This window comes from Trachurus trachurus (genome assembly GCF_905171665.1).
Source record: "Trachurus trachurus genome assembly, chromosome: 13".
Lineage (NCBI taxonomy): Eukaryota > Metazoa > Chordata > Actinopteri > Carangiformes > Carangidae > Trachurus > Trachurus trachurus.
In genome coordinates, this window is record NC_139892.1 from 18,259,195 (window position 1) to 18,278,946 (window position 19,752).

Sequence of the window (19,752 nt, forward strand, 5' to 3'; positions counted from 1 at the left end):
TTGATTAAGTTAAAAACAAAAAACTAATGTCGATGTATGAAAACAATGATTAGTTTTACTCAATTCCTCTTTGACAAAAAAAAAATTCCAAATGTGTCTCACACGTTAGCCTACTAACCACAGGGTTAACATGACATCTAAGATTATCTAACCGAGCTATAGCTCCACAAGTACCTATGTGTTCTTCTTCCTCACAAGTGTTGCATAATGAGCAACACTACAGAGACACCTCAAATCCTCTTTAAAGCTCCTACCGTCTTCAGATTGAAGTAACCTACCAGCCAAAGCGCGGCGCTCGACTTTTGAGGAAGCTTTGACATTTCTCCAGGCGTTTTAATAAGACACCAGTGTGTGTGTGTGTGCGTGTGTGTGTACGGGACCTGACGTGACGCGGCAGTGAGTGGGGCTGTCTTTCCTCCCCGCTCTGCCTGCATTCATAAACGGATATGATAATAACCCAGCGCTGAAAGCAAAGCACCGGAGCAGCGACAACTAGTCAGCTCAGCTCTGACCATGGCGGAAGAGGACGACGCGAGGATTCGGATTTTACAGAGCCTGCGGGGGAAAATATGTAAGTCTGACCGGGAGAGAAGAGGGGAGAGGAGAGCCGAGCCGAGCCGCCGTTTTCCGTCTCCTCTCACAGAGGGAGGACGCGGGGCTGCCTGCCGGGGAGCGGAGAGAGGTCCGTCGGTCTGTCGGTAGAAGCAGCAGCAACGAGCGGCGCAAGAGAGAGAGAGAGGGGAAGCCGGAGGGGCGCGGCACGGCTCGGCTCGGCTCGGCGTGCTATCGGCAGTATCGACACTTGTGGAGGCAGAGACAGAGACAGACAGGGACAGGGACAGAGGCAGCCAGCCAGCCAGTCCGTCTGGTCGGTCTGCTGCGCGTTAACGTCAAGTGAAGTTAGCCTCGCTCGCTACATAGCAACGGCTACTACTACTAGCTTGTTGTGAATGGTTTCATTGATTCACCGAGTAACGCCTCGCAACCGCCAGTTTAGCTAAAGCTTAGCTCGTCCGTGGTGGTGGTGGTGGTGGTCAAATAGGGGGGTTATTTTATTATTATTATGAGTATTTATTAGAAACTGTAACGTTTTCAAAAACACGGGGGGAGTTTAGTGTAGACTCGAGCTGTCTGTCTGGTAAGAAGCTAAGTCAACGTTGGTGGCAAAAGCAAAGCAGGCTAGCTTTACTACCAGTGGTGTAGTCTTAATTTGTTGTAGTGGGTATACTGAAATCTTAAAGCTTTTTAAGTTGGTAAACTATACCTGTATCACATAGACTGTAAGTTAGTAGTTAGATAGTTTTGTTGTAGTGGGTATACTGAAATCGTAGTGGGGTTTTTGTTAAGTTGGTGCTCATACAGTACCTGTATTACCAGATAGTTGGATATATTGTAGTGGGTATACTGAAATCCTAGTGTTTTTTTTTTTTTTTAAGTTGGTACACTGTTCATAGCTTTATCACATATGTTATAGTAGTTAGATAGTTTTGTTGTAGTGGGTATACTGAAATATTAATGCTTTTTAAGTGGATATAGGACTGCATACCTGCATATCACATATAGACTAACGTTACACCACTGTTTACTACCAAGCACCTTTGAGTCCATCACCACCAAACCCATTCAGCTAAAGCAGGTATCTGGCAGTCAGGTAACTTTAACCTAAAGTTAGACAATAACATACAACAAATGTCTGTGCAAATTCTCATTTGTCCAGATCAAAGGCATCTCTAGGCAATTGAATCAAGTCATCTGGATTTAGTTTTTGTCTTTGAAGATGACTGAAGACATAACCAGTCTAGTCTACATGAACTGATGAAGCCACTTGGATAAGGGGCGAAACGTCCTCAAAGTCAAAAACTAAGTCCAGTTGACTTGATTCAATTGCCTAGACATACATACAACAGATGTTTTAACAGATATCAAATGACCAAGGAGCTAAGTGACAATCACTTAATGCTAGCTCCTTAAGACACCCTCCGTTATATACCAAGGATTAACCCGGTAACGTTAACAATGACCTGTTGACTTACTAGTACCAATCTCTGTATTATTATAGTAGGCCTACTCTACCCGGACTGATGGGAGTCTGCTCCTGTCCACTCACAGTTTCTCTGAATCTGGCAAACATGTAAAGAGGAGGCAGTGATGAAGAAACATCCAAACTATCGTGTGTCATCATTTACCACTTTATCATTATTAAATCACTCATGAGTGGTGAGTTAGTTTTGTTGCCCCGCAGCAGCGAATACTCTATTTTGCAAGGTATTAGTTGGTGATATACTAATACAATAGTCATGCAACGTAAAAACAGTCCAAATCGGAAACATTGGCTTCAGAGTCAAATGTCTTCACAAGCCAGTTTCCTCATCCTCATTCACAGGCTGGGCTGGTCCAGTGGAGTACCTGCCAAGAGCCTGTGCGCCTATTTGAATGTGTAATTGTGTGTTGTGTTTTTCTTGAATGACTGAAGTCCAAGATGTGTATCTCAGGTTTCAGCCATTACCATCATTAAGAGATTCAAATTACACAAGCTGCACTCATTCCCATGATGCCGTATTTAGGGTGTTACATATGTCAGCAAGGGCTGGCTCAAATCGTGGCAAATTTGATTACTGTCACGTTTAACATGCACCCATTAGTTAACACCTGCTAGACGACTCTCTCCAGTGTGGGTGATTGAGGTCATTGATCATGGTTAGATTTACATTTGCCACAATGGCATTGCTTCATCTTAATGGGGAAAGTACATTTAGTGTGGTCAGTCTTCAGAAGAAATTAGTTTTTAATAGACTCACTGTCAATATTATTGTTGTAGTAATAATAATATTTTATTATCATTTTTATTGTTTCACATGTTTTAGACTTTTGACAAAACATTGGTTATGCACATGGGGTACATTTTATGTTTCTAAACCAGGCGTAGGCCATGTCCTAACTAGCTATAATTGTGACTTAACTGTATACATGTACTGTAAGGTGAAAATAGGTTAACTAGTACGAAGGGCTTGTGCATAGGCACACAATAGGAAGACAAATGTCAGTTTCACTACTATGAATTAATGAGAAAACGGTTAGCAGAACAAAATAGAGGAACTATCATGGCATGTAACTCACTTTGCAGTCTTACGAAACTCCATTCTTCCTCGTTCACACTTTGTCCTTTTTCCTTTAGCCTACATCAATGGAGGTGGCATTCTGTGAAGATGTATTTCTAGCAGTGTTTAGATGGCCAGTGCGCTGAGGTATTTTCAGTTGTTTGCTTCATGGTCAGAATAAAATGAGGAAAAAAGACCAGCTGTTAAAATAGCCAAGCAGCCCTCAGCTAAAGACAGGTAATATTCAGGCATGCTCCCTGACCTTTAGGTTATGGTTTTCACAGGATGGCATACTTCTGTTTCAGTGGAAATGTTTTTGAAGAGATAAGTTGCTTGGTCAAACTGTATTGAATGTGTTTGTGTCTGCGTGCTCGTGTGTCATAGTCCCTTCAGGTCATACTCGTCTAAGCTTAGTGACAACTTGGCTGTTTTAAGGGACAATTCCTAAGATTAGCCAAACATCCTTATTAATAGCCCGTTTAAAAAGCTGATCCCACTGGTGGCCTTTCTTAATTAGGTCCCCGCCTGGGCTCAGGGTACCAATCCGAAGCCACAGGATCAATTTAGACTACTGTCGTTGCCCCTGTAATCCACCTGTCTAAATCTGACTCATTGTAAAGTTATTGATAGTGCTCTGTTTGAGTGACTGCTCTTTAGCTGCTCTGACAATTCAGGTTCAACTTGTGTAGCTTTGATTTGGTGCATTTTTTTTATGCACGTGTTACACAAAACTTCATGGCATGTAATCTGCGTCTGCCTGCTATGCAATGTAATGTAAGTGTGTGCGCAAGTGGTGTGTGTGTGTGTGTGTTACAAAGGTGTTTGTCATTTGTGAATCAGCGCTGTACCGTCGCCATTGTTTATGCTGAGGAAGTCAATGTTTCATGTTTTTAACCACATGAGCCTCAAGTCTACTTCAGCTACATCCGCTCTGCAGCGTTTACCCTGGCAACTGGCAAGAAAGAGAGCCCCGATGTGAACACGAGGGTGATAAATCTAAAGGCATATTTTTAAGGTGTACTGTATGTAGTCATGTGTGATCACATATTGAGCTCGTATAGAGGCGTCTTCAGGGAAGTTGACCCTCACTTTCGTTTAAGGACAGTTTAAGGTTAAAAGTAGGATAATTGTATTTTTAGTGTAGGACTACCACTTGTGTTGCATTAGCAGAGTTCAAGCTCTAAATACTTACAGCCTCTTGAAGGGATATTGTAGTTTATTTCTCTGTATTACACGTGTAATTGATCCATCAAAGACACTAGTACATGCCACAAGAGCGCTTGTGTCTTTGAAATTAATTGATAATTGTAGTCAGTTAGTGAGTTTTTATTATCAAAGTGTCATGCACAAAAGGTGCCCAGCCCTCATGGGCTTACAAGACACGTAGAACATGAATACAGGAGCCTTACAACAACAAAAAGAAAAAGAGTATAGTAATGAGTTGAGATAGTAATGACGTTCCTCTCTCTCTGTGCTGCAGGTGAAGCGAAGAATCTGGGTCCAGTCTCGGGCCCAAATCGACAAAGGGATCTCTGTACGTTTAGCACCATAAGCTTGGATCAGGAGGAGGTGTTTCGCACCAAGGTGTTTGACAAAAGCGTCAGGTAAGCAGGATAACCCCTTAACCTCTAACATGCGTGGAGTGAAATTTCATGTTGATTCCCATCCCAAAACCCATTTTCTCCTTGTTTTATTTCCAGCTGGGCTAGGCCGCTTCCAGCTCTCACTCAGGTGTTCAGTTATGTTAACAATACAGTAAAAGGTCAACTGTCAAACATAACATTTTTAATACAGTTCATAAATATTAAGGTACACTATGTGTTCACTTTGGTTATATGAGATGCCAAGGCACTACATATTCATTTAGTGGAGCATTAACTTTGTTATTCTTTGTTCTGATGTTGAGCATGGACTAGCTGTCTTGCTCTGTTTTTACAGTATTTACATATTGACTTACCGGTATTATAAATTTAATATCATTATTTTAATGAGGAGTGCTCTCCACATCTCCCTTTTTCCCAGATTGTAATATGGCCCTCTGGCTTATATTAAAAGTTAGTAAATAGAAAGCGTAGTGAAAAGGTAGATGGACATGCTTAGGGTAATCAATAAGTGACAAGTTCATGTGATGGAAACAACCAGCTATGTGAGAGGTGCCAAAAAATCTTCCATTTACTTCATGGTAGGAGCTGCACTTAAAGTAGTATCCGAAAATGCTTCAGACATCATGCTGTGTAGGTACACATACACAACGTGTTTTGCTACATGGGGTTTATCATGACAAGTCATCACACTCACCAAATTCAAACACCCTTCTGTTTATATGGGTGGAAGTTTTGAGTGCAGTTTCTTATTTGTTCCGTTTCCACTTCAAGTAAATCTTTGAACATAATGGTGAATATTTTGCAGCATGGTTCCCAGTGTGTGACCTACAATCGGTTATTCAGTTTGTGTCTGTTGGAACCCGGGAGGTCATTAAGTCCTTAGTTATTTGTTTCAGCTCTATAAATATGAATGTAAAGTGATGTTAATCAGTTATGTAGTAGTTAAGTGCTGTAGCTGTGAAACTGTCATGACAGATTTTTTTTATGTATATCTGTTTGTGTGTGTGTTTATACAGTCTATACGAGCATTGTCTGTAGTATTACATTACATTACGGTGGTTTTGTAATTGACCTGGGCACATAATATTCTTCTGGATGTAAGACACAGCTTACTCAGATATCTTGCTGAGAAAAATCTCTCATGTGGAAACAATTACACTAAACTGTGTAGCCTTTTTGTTTGTTGTAGGCCTATCATGGGAAAAATATCCGGTTTGAAATGCAGTCATTTGATTACATCTTATAAGTGTCAATGCAGGGCTCAGAGATGTGTGTGTGTCTGTGCGTGTGTGCGTGAGCTGGGAAACATGAATTGACTTTGACTGAAATGAAAACTCCAATGCCCACAAGTTGGTTCAGAGAAAGGTGTGGGACATTGGCAGTCAGGAAACCTTTTTAGGTTTCTATATCTACATAATTGCACATCTCACTGTAAACATGGGCCTGCCTTCTCTAGGTATTTCACAACAGCTTTTTTTTCTCTCTCTCTCTCCTGATTCGGGTGCCGTCAAAAGGATTTTATAGTCTCTGAGGAAGTGTGTCCTCCCACGCTCTCCCCCTGTCTTTCTCTCTGTGTCACTCTCAACTACCTTAGCCTCTCTTTAGCACATCTTAATAGTCACTCAAATTTGACCCACTGTTTGTATGATGGCGCTTGACTCATGTGTGTTCTTTGGGCTCCTGTTTCTAATGGTTTAAATGCTGTATGGGAGCTCTAATTGCAGCTAATCCCAAGGATAAAGCAGGCATGTACAAACAGCTGTGGTCAAGTGCCTCTACCTAGCATACTCACATTATTTAGACGTTAGGATGACAACAGAAGGGAAGGTAGTATAGTGGGTGTATCTTTGAGTGTGTACAGAATAGGGAGGTTACAAGTGCACAATTGCATTTGATGCTGAGGAGTGTGTGTGGGTGTACACTGGATGTGTTGGCCAAACCCAGTGCGAGGAGTGTCAGAAAAGATATTTCACCATCCAAGATGCATAGATTGTAGCGGGAAAGCATCAGTGCAGAGATTAAAAAGCTATAGGACCAGGTTCCCTCAATACTTGCAGTGAATATTTATATTTACATATTCCTGTTTTCGAGTCTAGTTTCCTGATCCTGAATCAGTTTTTGAACAGGGATAATAAATTGAACAATAAAGAACAACTCATTCAAAGCACATGACCCACAAGCTCCAGTAGTGTCTGACAAGTGAACACATGTCTGAATGTCACTTGTAGGTAATTGTTGTTCCTGAAAAGCTAGTGTGTGTGTGTGTGTGTACACCAAGCACGTGTCTCCCAAGTTGTTGATATGCCTGTTTAATTATTTTTCCCCCAAATGAACAGACGAGACACCAAACTCCGAAACTGTTAATGTACCTTAAGACGATGAGGTGAGAACCTTTAAGACGGGGATCGCAGTTTTACTTGAACATATGAACAGTTAAGTAGCACTGCTCAGTCTGTTTGGGACAGTTGGTCCATCTGCAGGCAGCACGTACATCGAGGTAGTGCTTAACCTACAATTGGCTATGTCAGATCAAGCTGTCTTGCTTACGGTCCTGGTCATGAGGTAGCTATGTTGGCAGGACCGAGTGGCACAGATGCTCGGGCCCTCTGTGTTTCTGCCCACTCCTGCAGGGCAGTCGGTGTCACAAGAACGCAGGAGGAGGAGATATAACCACTTTGCAGCGAGGCTGTTGGTTGGGTTATACAGTATTGTAGCACATGCTGTTCACGGGCTTCTTCCGGGTGTTCAGTCTCGTTCGGTTTCCCTACAAGGTTAGATGGACTGGAAACTCTAAATATGCTCATACGTGTGAATGTGTTTGTTGTCTGTTGATGTGTGTCAGCCGTGCAGTGGATGAGCAACCTGTCCAGGCAGGGTGTGATGATGTGAATATAATCATCAAATGATTCAGCTGAAAGTCGGTATGATAACACACGGGGGAAAGGCCTCATTTTATTTCCAGAAGGCTGATTTTTTTTTTCTTTCCTGTATACAATAATGATGTTTTTTTTTATATGCGATTGCAGATTGTGATGACACATTACACATCTGTAAAGTAAAAGGAAGACTAGTGCAATAGTGGCCTGTGCAGGCTATTTAATACTTTTTGTGCAATGATTCTGTTTTATTTTTTCAAACAACCAATATATTATTACTAAGGCAGGATTTAGCTTGAAGCAAAAGCTCAACTTCAGTGATTTATTATTTTATGATTGGTTAAACTTAATATACTGTCTGAAACATACCAGGAATTGCTGTAAAATACGGCTGTGATGTGCTAACAAAAATGTTAATAAACCTATGTTGCAGATAGAGTGTGTAATGTGATAATGTAACTGGTGCTAAACATAAATTTACAACCTTATCATCTTGTTGGGTCATTGTTCAACTGTGAAAAAGGTACAATGTATTAAACTTTATTCTAAGTGGATGGATTGTTCAGCACTTAAATAAAAAACCTACCCTCCTTCATTTATTATTTGTATAGGTATTTTCTTTTTATGTTCTTATTATCTAGAGATCTATTTCAATTTCCTCTTTTGCTTTGGTGTACACGGTAGGACTGCTTAAGGAAAGGAAAAGAAAGGTTGTGGAGAGCATGGAAGGCAAAAGTGACAGATTTAAACCTACGACATGGCAAGAACATTTCCCTCAACCCTGATGAGTCATAAGGGCACCCTGTGTTGTCCACCTTCTGCTCAGGCAGCTCGTTTCCCAGTAAACGAACAAATCCTGTGTTTGAGATTTGCACAAATATGATAATGTTATTATGTCAAGGCTGGAGCACTACATATGGTCTATATAATCTAGGGGCTTAAATACAACACTGTATCACAGTAATTGCATCACATGTACATTACATGAAGAATTTAAATTAATGAGCACATGGTTTTACAGTGTAAGAAATTCTTCGAAGCATGCAACAACACTAGAGAGGGAATTTAATATTGACTTGACTTTGTCTTCATTTATTTGCTGCACTCAGAAGGTACTGCCTGGGTGCATAGCATGGTTACTATACTCAAGGGTGAAACTTTGATAATAGGGCCATGTGACAAATGTGACATTTTTTTCTCATGTCAAGCATAAAAACCTACTGATTCAAACTGTTGAACTCCAGTTTGCATTTATAATCAACTATATTTACCATCAAGCAAAGCAAGTAAGATTATTGTGCTGAATAAAACACGTATTTGCAATTATATTGCAATATGACAGTATTGTCTATATGACTATTTATTTTGGCCTTGATAGTTGCAGTAATGTCAGGTCTTTACAGGTGCAAAGCTTAACCAGTTAATCTCTAATTTGTTAATTGAAAGAAAGTTATTTAAAAAAAGAATTTTCGTTTGTTTTTTGTTCTCAGAATCAAATCTATGAAATTAGTGACTTTCTTTGTCGTATGTGATGTGACAAATCTTTTTAAGTACATTTTTGGGGCTTTTTCTTTTTTTTTTTTTTTAAAGCAGAAGTAAGCGATCCAGTCATTTTGGCTAACTTCTTGTCAACAGATGGAGTTAGCAGTCCCCGCCCTCGTCCCTACGTCACCACATTCACGCGCATCCCTTGGCTGCACACACAGAGAGGACCACCCCTTTATGCCGTTCTCTCTCCTCATTGGATAAAGGTTGTAGGATACAAGGAAAGTTTTCTCCTCAGCTTACAGCAGAGCAGAGTGACTGACAGACCCGTGTTTCAGACCAAACACTCTATATAAGTGATTGCCGTCGGAAGATATAACTATTTAAGACTTATATTAACACAAACATTCCGCTTACTTCTGCTTTAATCACACTATATTTATATAGATTTTGGTTCCACTGTAAAAATGAAAAACAAAGCACAGCAGCAGTCATGGACAGAACACTTCTGTTATGAAAAATACACTGTTACTCATACATGGACGACCTTTTGACCAACCTTTTGAATTACAGATATCCTGTATTATTTTTAAATTTTTAAATTTTTTCTTTCTCATTACCGGTAATTTTTTTTCCCTTTTTTCTTTTCATTCTTTTTTTTTTTCCATTTTTGGGGCTTTTTTGCCTTTAATGGAAAGCACAGTCGAGAGAGAGACAGGAAATGGGGAAGCAGAGAGGGGGGAATGGCATGCAGGAAAGGGCCGCTTGATGAGGGATTCGAACCGGGGCCGTCTGCAGTGAGGACTGTAGCCTCAACACATGGGGTGGCTGCTCTACCAACTGAGCTCAACACATGCCCATTCATCAAATTGTTTGTGTCACAACTTCTTTAACATAATCAGGCTCTAGGAACTAATCTTATCACAGTTTATCACACATTCTCACACACTACTCCTCCCTCCCAGAAAGATGCAACTGTGTTTCCTAATTTAAATCTCTGCCTCTATTTGCAGCCCTTTTTATGGAGAGGACTTCTACTTTGAGATCCCACGTCCATTTCAGTGTTTATCCTTCTATGTTTATGCCAAGAGTGTTTTCCAAAGGGATCTACCTGTTGGTAAGTAGCATTAAAAAAGGCACCTACATAAGCACATTTTCTCATGTGTATGGATGAGTAGTAGTTTAATGTGTGTGTTTATTTTGTTTGTTTGTTTTTTTCAAGGCAAGGTGTCAATTCGGAAGGATGACCTGTGTAAATACAGTGGGAAGGAGAACTGGTTTAGCCTTCAGCCAGTAGATCCTAACTCAGAGGTCCAGGTAATTTCTCAGGAGATATTAAAATCTCTCTTTTAATTTACATCACATCTTATCCTGAAACTTATCTTGGTTCTGACTTTGACTTGCCTGTGCTTTGAAGTTGACACGGTAATGAGACTGCGTCACTGACCTCTGGCTCAGGGAATGCATGCTTTCACAACTTTCAGCACCCCAACATAATAAACAGGAAATCCACTTGCATGTGGTCTGACATTAGCATACAGATACAATCATTTCAAATTTCAAATAAGGTTCATAGTCTCTGTCCAAACTGTCCTGTTTTTACATTTTACTAGTTGAAACAAGACAGGCTCAACACCTCAGCACAGTCTGGTTGCGGAAAAATGAAATGCAGTTTTAGCAAGACTCAGGTTTTGAATGCTTTTGCCAAACCTGAATGTAAAATACTCCTGGAATTTCCTAACTTTTAAGCAAGAATCTCATTTAACGGGATTGCAGTACAACCATTTGCAAACTACAAACACTTTACTGTGTTATCATGAAAATATGACAAACTGGAAGATTAGAAGACACCAAATACAATTTTGTGGCATTGTTTGGTCATCACTTTTTCTGGCACCTTAAGAATTTAAATGTGACCAAAACCAATGAAATCGCTCTTCCGCAGGACTTTGGTATCGTGTTTGTCTGATAAAATTCATAAAGTATTATCTCCAGGTGTCTCCGTTTTTTTTATTATCATGCAAATGTAACTGGTGAGTTGGTGTGACTGCATGCAAGATGGTTACTTTGAATTTGCATACTGCCTGAATTCAGGTAGTCATTGTTTTATACCACCTGTGTGTCAACTGCCCAAAAGGCCAAGAGGCAATACTGTGTGGAAGTCGGTACTCGGTGAAGTTTCCAAAGTTGACGGCCAATATCACTGTCTCTCTCAATTCTGTGATAAATAAATTTGCTGTTAGAAGCTGTTTTCTCCCCCTTTCAGCATTTTATTGATGATTTCTTCAGGGGTGTGTTTCTAATTCTTATCACACAGGACATGTATGTGGGTTGTTCTATTTGAACAGATAGTTTCTGTGGTCTGATTGCTTGGGTGAAACTACAGCACCACTACCACTTCTGTGCTGCTGCTGCTGCTGCTGCTGTAGCTAACGTATTGACTCTAGCTGCCATTAGCCCACGCCAGACTATTCTGGGTATGTGCTGCTACACTGATTCACTCACAAGTAGACACTTTCAACTGCACAGTTACATTAGTGAGCAATAGAGGTGTGATTGCAAAGCCTCTCTGGCTTGGTTTTCAAGTCAAACAGGAGCTGTGTGTGGATCCTGTGAGCGGTGTTCATCCTATCCTACTGAACTTTCCATTTTAATTTAAAAGCAATTGCAATCATAAGACAAACATTACACATTTTTGACCACATCCATGAGCCAAAAGTGAGGATAGGGAGTTGTTATGGGAGTGTTTATTCGCTGATGATATTGGTTCATTCAGATCCTTGCAAATTGGTTAGTATTATATTGGCTTAAAGGCCTATCTAGCATAAAAAATCTACTCGCCATCTCAGCCAAGTGCTGAACTGCAGAGATGGAGTGCGAGTGTGTGGGCGTTTTGTTTAGCTCTCTCTCTCTCTCTCTCTTGCTCTGTATCTCTTTCTCTCACTCTCTGACACTTCCGAAGGCAAGACCGGCAGCCTTTACCACATCCGACCCCGTAAAGATCCTTTTTGAGTGATGACAAAATTCACAGCTGTTGTGGCAGCTTGTAACACATGGTACCACCATTAACTTAAAACAGTATGAAACATGAGGTGGAGCTACAGTAGGCCACACGTCTGGGATGAGGACCAGAGAATAATAATACTTTCATTGCATTTTAAAAAATGTAGTGAATTTTTGCTTGGCCCATCAAAATGTGACATTTTGCTTGTCATCAGTGAAGTAAAAAAAAAAAAAACATTAGGTTTAGTGGTTAGATGAGCTGAGGGATTTGGCATCTGGTCATTTTCTCAGAAGCACATACTACAGCCCACACTTATCTTGTTTTACAGCCCACGTGTGAGCATGCGATTCAGCTTGAAACTTTTGACTTTTGTGCCCTGCTGTAAGACTGAGGTCTCGTAACTTGAATAATTTGTAACTTCCCAGCAGTGACTCTCCTCTCCTCCGTCTTCAACAGGGTAAGGTTCACCTTGAGATGCGATTGAATGAAGTGATCACAGAAAACGGCTCAATAGGTCAGCAATTACTAGTCCGGTGAGTATCAAGGTTCCTCTGTTACCACGCAAGTGTGATCTCATTCAGTCTGTTGTCTCACAAACCGGAAAAGTTTGCAGGGAGCTTGACATCATGGTAGAATTTTTTTAAGTTGAGAATTGAACTGAATGAACTCAGATTTTGATGTTTCAAGTTTATTTATACAGAAAGCAAAGGCTGGAAAACTGGAAATCAAAGAGACAAGATTAGACACAAGACACCGCTATATTATAATGGATAATCATGGGTAAAAAAAATGTATAAACTCATGATTATGAAAAGAATTGAGTATTGACACACAACAGATCACTGTCTTGAACAGACAAAGGGGTTTGGGGGGCTTTGTCCACACTATTTCCAAAAACAGACAAAGTGTGTATTGGTGCATTGTCAACACTCTTCCTCTCCTCCTCTGAAATGTTGCAAGTACGGCCAGTGAAAATAAGATTGAGCTGCTGTACACATACCTTAGGAGTCTCTGGAAAATGACAACTAACGCACAACTTGTGTTGCGTGCCAAGTGGACATTTCTCTCAACAGGCCTGACAAAGGTACATGAGAGAGAAATAAGAAATCCGTCAAAACTGTTATCAAAGCGCTGCCCCCATTGATAATAATTATAATAATAATAAACTTTATTTATATAGCACCTTTCAAAACAAATGTTACAAAATGCTGTACAACAAAGTGACAACCAAAACAATTAAATAAGGTAAATTTAGAGATAGAATTTACCTCTAGGGTTGCTAAAAACTCTAAAGACACAATTTTTATCTCAAATTTTTTGACAAAAAAGGCAGCTTGGAGACTGGTCTGTATTTGTGATGTAAGGAAGGATCTACCCTAGGTTTTTTCAGAAGAGAGGTTACACATCCAACCAATAGTCAGCGAGCTGTTGGAAATAGAAAGCAAGCTGGGTCCAACAACAGAATCAAATACTTGAGTTAAAAACCTAGATTGAATCACATCAAAGCGGCAAGTTGACACTAGTGTGTGAGACAACATCTAAAAGTTCAGGTAGAGTTGTTGGGTGAAACTGGTGTAAAATGTTGATATTATATCTTTCTCACAATCTTAGTTCTACGCAGTTTGCTTTTGGTTTTGTGTGTGTCACAGTATTTCTTTATCGATGGCCTCTATGGCCCAGCTCAGCAACTGACATCAAAATATTTGCCAGATAAATGACACAGTAGGATCAAAAGAAAGCGCTCATTGAAGGGTTTAGGTGGAGCACATGTGCGCACAAGTGTATGTGTGCGTATGTCAGACCTGCTGCTGTTTACGTGTGATGTTTTGCACCCCCCCCATTCATACTTGAAGAGCAGGCTAATGAGGAGGAAGTGATGGCATCTGAGCAGGAAGCCTGTGCTTCTCACACTGCAACCGCTGTGGTTTTCTGCTGCCGTCATTCACTGTGTCACTCAGATTGTTTGCCTAAGCTGTAACAGTCGACTGTGAGCTTTCACCATATGTGCACACGTTCAGTCATCTGTGTCTGCATGGCACCCTGCTGCAGTGTGATTAGTCACCAGAGATGGACAGAGATGGGAATGAGTTTAAGAGAGCAAGATGCAAAGGAGAGACTACAGGGAATATCGTCATGGCACCCTGGAAGATGATACACAAACATCCTGACATTCGCTCTGTGTGGCTTCTCCCTCCGGCATCACTTAGTGCTGGGCTGAATTCATTCTTATTCTCTGGTGGCTCCTGCTTAGCAGCCACATCCTGTTTAGAGTGCCGACAGTGTCTGTTTGTTGTCACCTGGAACACCTGTGAAAATAGCAGTGCTCCCTCTGTGACACGAGGCAAACATGGGGGCAGAGCGCTCCTTCTAAATGAAGACTGTAACACCCGGCTATCAGTGCCGCACGGTGCTGTTTTTATGTCGGTGACACTCTGTTTTGCTCTCCACCTCCATGTCTGTTTGGAAACCGAGCACTTGGCAGCGGTGCCGTTCTTAAATAGTGATCTTGACAATTGATGCCAGATAAGCAAGACTGAGGGCTGATAAACTGGACCGAACTGAAATAGAGAAAATTATTTTGAATGGCAACCAGATTCATAGAAATATGTTAGACGTCTGTTCTGTGTCCAGTGCTGCTCCCAGGCATCACAACCAATATTTTTCTACCACAAAGAGCATCACTACGAATCAATAATTAGAACTTATGATTGATCAAGTAAGTTTAAATAAAAAGTTTGGTCAGTCAAGTCAACATTGTACAATCACAGTATCTAAATAAGCAAAACATTTAATAACTAGCTTTACTAATAATTGAATTATATTTAAAAAAAAAAAAAAAAAAAAAAGTTTTATATTATACTGTATTTTAATCCTGGTAAGCCCAATTTTAACTTCTGTGTAAAGTAATAAGTGAACTCTATGTATTATTTACATGAAACATGATTTAGTGTTTTGTGTTTCTGCGAGGAAGATGATTATCATAATGATGCTGCTGCCCTGAAATTAGATTCTCATATTTTTATGGGTGCTTACCTGGCTTCTCCAGTTCATTTGTTTCCCACTGAACGTCATCTGAGGCAAAACATGAGAAAAAAAAAAAGTATTAAGGAAATATCCATTGTTTTTGAAATTGTCATTGTATTACATTGGGGCCACATAGTATTAGTATACTATAAAATGGTGTCCTGTTTGAAGTAAATCTCTTTATACTCACTGCTGTGATCATGGAGTGTATAGAGGGTTAATAGCAGCAGCATTTCCACTGATGCATCTGTTAAACCAACAAGGAAATGTTTACCATATGAAGTTAATCTCTCCAGGCCATGTTAAAGCCTGATGATCCATAATTGGTTGAAATGTTGAGTGTTAAAGATGATAAGTCGCACTTAGAAGGGTGGGCCACTGCAAATGTAAACAAAAACGTAGTTCTTCATTTTATAATGATGATATCGGGCTCTATTTTCGTAAACTAGATGCAGAACCTGACTGAATTAACACAGATGAAAGATGAGGATGGATTACTGCTGTGTTGACACTACACACTGTGCCGTTGCGATGATCTGCTATATTTATTTATTTATTTATTTACTTATTGATTTATTGAGCCGCATCGTCACGCGACCATAACAAATAAAACTGAAAACAAATAAACTATCATCTCTCACAGCAAGTGAGACGGGAGGAAACTGATGTTCTGGTCCGGTCCAAGCTGGCAGTGTCCGGTCGCGCGAACAGACCTCACGGGCTGATGATGCACAAGTAGTCTGGGAGGGAGGAGGTTATGATTTTATCCAGGTTTGCTCTGACATATTGAGAGCTGTTGCCCAGTAAAAAAAAAACAAAAAAAAAAACACACACACACCTTTTCCATTAATAAAGACACTCATATTTAGTAACCCATATTTAAACCCGTGTGCACAGATCACAACATAAACAAACAGCTGTGCGTAAACAAACAGCTGTGCGTAAAGGAGGCATCACGGAGCGTCTCTCTTTTTCTTTTTTCTTTAGAATTTACCTGAGATGGGAGATGTGAATATCTGCTCACTATGATGCCGAGGCTGATTGTGGTTTGCTGTGAGAGATGATAGTTTATTTGTTTTCAGTTTTATTTGTTATGGTCGCGTGACGATGCGGCCGCTGCCCAATAATAAATCAATAAGTAAATAAATAAATAGCTGATCATCGCAACGTCACAGTGTGTAGTGTCAACACCTGCTCTTGGGACATTCACGGCTGCTTTTTTGTCTCAGTCCCTCCCTGGTTTCATCTGTGTTAATTCAGTCAGGCTGAGTTTCCATTACGCATGCCGACAGCCTTTGATCTGTCATCAGTGTGACGGGACAATCGATATAGATATACGTGTATGTGCTGATTCAGATAGTTACAATAAATAGGGGTTATTGTGATTATTAATTGTATTTAAATGTGCCTGGAACTGTGGAAACCTGCCTGTGAGGTCTTGGTGACGTGGGCGCACTGCGCGCTGGGCAGTCAAAATACCAGTCCACTGGCTGCGCTTCACCTTGCGCTGAGAGTAGACCAGGTTGGAGCTGGCGAGCTTTCGGCGCACTCTCCGCGCGGTCTATCGGCAACAAAATGTCACTGCGCCACGGTGAATCTGTCGACACCTCCCCCTGCTGCGTGACCACTCCCATCTCGGCGCACAGCAGTCTGCCAATTTACCGAATCCGCTGTGCACCTTGTTGCACTCGAGGAAAATGTCACTGCGCCAGGGCTCACCTCGCTGCGCCCCCCTGAGTTGCGCCAGGAAAATAGGGCCCATTATGTGGACATTGTTCACCAAAAGTCCATGTTGTGCCCCCTTGCATTATAATTAATGCAAATATACATTTTTGTGCCTCCCCTGTAGGATAATCGAGTGCCAGGAGCTGCCTTTGATCAGTGGGCAGAACTGTGACCCCTATGCCACCGTGTCACTTGTTGGACCTGCCAGGTAACTGGTTGACACACACACACACACACGACAGGAAGCTTAGGTTTTCCTTACAACATACACACAGTGTTATATCCACGGTTCAGATTCAGTTTTTTTTAAATCAGTGTATTTAAATCATATTGAACTGGCCGACCCGAGGCTGTGCTGTCAGGGTCTTCCAAAACATTTTGGCTCTGACTGTAGATGTGTGCTCACCTTCATTAGTAAGACAACATCTGAGGATCTTAAGTCACGCCCTGGCATTTACTGGATCCTGAGCTCAGCTGTGTAACCAGAGGCCAGAGCATGTAGTGCTTAGAAAAAATGTTAAAAGTGACTGAGCCAATAGAGGGATTCATATCAGTTTGACATTTCTCATGTATTTGTACCAAATTGTAGCTGCTTAAGGAAACTGAGACTAAGGTAGCAGCTTAATGGTTATCTTGGGGTGCAGTTACATGGATTTACGGCTTTTATTTGGCATTTTTGTTGACTGTGTGCTGGGAAAGTCTTTAAAATGTGAGGATCAAGAGTGTCTCGTGTGTGACGTGTCTCCTCAGGTCTGACCAAAAGAAAACAAAGGTAAAGAAGAAAACCAGCAATCCTCATTTTGAAGAGACCTTCTTCTTTGAGGTATATTGTGAAACTACTCATCTTTCTGTTGAACCACATCATGGGTTTTTCAGATGAGCTACCGCTTACATCGCCGTTAGTAAACCAGTGAGTAAGCCTTGACATGTTCATCCTCAGGTCACGCGCTCCAGCAGCTACGCTAAAAAGTCTCATTTTCAAGTGGAGGAGGAGGACATTGAAAAACTTGAGATCAAGTGAGTTTTTTTTTTCTTCTTTTCATTTCTTTGTCTCTCTTTCTTCCCCCCTCGCTCTCTTGTTCCCCCTCTGTAGTCTTGACAGAAGAAAAATGATTTCTTAACAACACAAGGACAAAAAGAAGTTAATTTGGATGTGGTGTGTTCTGACTACTGATAGAGAGCCTTGGTTTCTGGTTAAGGATATGTGGGGCTTCCATCACAGTGGACTCATAGCTCACTGGGTAAGACTAGACAGAGTCAAAGGTAAACACTCATGCATGGTTTTGAGGTTTGGATTTGAGGTGATGTCATTGCACAAGTATTGTATTGACGTGTATGCACCGAGCAGGTAAGCAAGCACCACTCAGGAGTGACAGTTATTTTGTCCCTGTTACCATATCAGAGTTGGGTGGTCACTGGTCACGTGTTTGTGACAAACACGCACACAGAAAAAAAAGTTGTGTCTTACTTGATGTACTGTAGATATGGTTTGATGTTGCATAATGCCTTACACTCATAGATGTAATGCATGGTTTCAGTTCTCATCCTCTCCTTTTGCAGAGTTGATTTGTGGAACAATGAGAATCTGGCTCAGGACGTGTTTCTGGGTGAGACGCGGGTCCCCGTCAAGATCCTGCGGAATGACCACATCCACAAAGCCTGGTAAGGACGAGACAGAAGGAGCCGTGTCCTCTCTTTCCAGACGTGCACCATCCACATTCAATAGGCACAAATACAAAATGTGAAATCAGGGTTTTGGATAGAAGTCACATGAGTTACATAATTTGCTCACGGACATCACACCTTTTCTTTCGTAGTCATATTCAGTCAAGTTGAAACACAGATGTTTTGCACACACACACACACACACACACACGCTCTCACACTTGCTGCTACAGTACAGTGCACATACTTTACAGTGGTGGATACTGACTGTGAAAAGGTAAACTTTCATAAATCTAGACTCTAGACTTACCTTATAACTTGTGCTACATCCATCCATTAATATTTACACAGCTTTTGTTTAGATTCAAGTCAGGCTTTGTTTTTCTATTGAAGACAGGGATCAAGTACAACACAGCTTACACGCGACAGTGACAGTAGACAACCATTCAAGTCAGAAAATAAAGCTTGTTTGACAGTTTTCTAATTGTTACACATGCAAATAGATATTTTTACTAATTAAACATACAGATAGTAATAGCGTGTTACACCACTTTAATCTCCACTCTGTTGTCTTAACAGCAATCTTTCATGTTTAAAAAGTGATTTGCAGAATCAAATCACTTAGCTGTACTTCTTTTCTGGCGGCTCACGATTCAAGCACCTTGATAAAAACTGTCAGTCTGCCACATTCTGTTCAAATGTGCTTCTGCTTCATGCTGTCAGATCTTTTCTCATACATGAGCCTGTTGTTCTGTCCTGGAGGCTTTCATGTACACCCAAGGATGAAAATGATGAATAGGCCCATTTTAGATTTCCGGGGAAGATAATGTGAAACTGCTAGAGCTGTAAACATGCACCAGTCCTGGATCAAGTTTATAACTCTGAGACCTGGTGATTTTTTTTTTTTTTTCCTCTGTGTTTTTTGTCTTAGTTCAGACAGGGACTCATATCTCCATCGTAAGAGAAATAAATGGACAGTGGAAACATAAAAAAGAGACAATGATGAAAATAAAGTCCAGGTCGTTATTGTTGTATTACTGGTCATTACACAAAACCAGGCAGAAACTGTCAGTCTGACGTCACAGCTGCGTCACCTTCCTCTTAATTAGATCAGGTCGTTACATGAGATGAGGTGGAGCTTCTTGCAGTAGTCTTTGTCTTTAAGAGCTGTGTCCTGTTTATCCATTATAAGGATTCGCACTCCTCTGTGCCAAGTATAAAGTGATTTGAGAATCTTCCTAGATTTCTCAGTGTTCAGCAGTTTTTCCACT

The 19,752-nt window shown here is 40.8% G+C and overlaps 1 protein-coding gene across 1 annotated transcript in view; it reads left to right on the forward strand.

Annotated features, from left to right (window-relative positions):
- Window positions 1-426: 426 nt before the first annotated feature.
- The window catches only part of rasa2 (RAS p21 protein activator 2), a 32,962-nt gene continuing 13,636 nt past the window's right edge, over window positions 427-19,752 (forward strand). Inside the window, exons 1-9 of the mRNA XM_083985303.1 lie at window positions 427-571; window positions 4,579-4,702; window positions 10,077-10,180; window positions 10,286-10,380; window positions 12,524-12,600; window positions 16,941-17,024; window positions 17,567-17,639; window positions 17,757-17,833; window positions 18,377-18,478. Coding sequence (XP_083841429.1) covers window positions 514-571; window positions 4,579-4,702; window positions 10,077-10,180; window positions 10,286-10,380; window positions 12,524-12,600; window positions 16,941-17,024; window positions 17,567-17,639; window positions 17,757-17,833; window positions 18,377-18,478 — 794 coding nt within the window. The 5' untranslated portion in view covers window positions 427-513. The remainder of the gene's footprint in view (window positions 572-4,578; window positions 4,703-10,076; window positions 10,181-10,285; window positions 10,381-12,523; window positions 12,601-16,940; window positions 17,025-17,566; window positions 17,640-17,756; window positions 17,834-18,376; window positions 18,479-19,752) is intronic.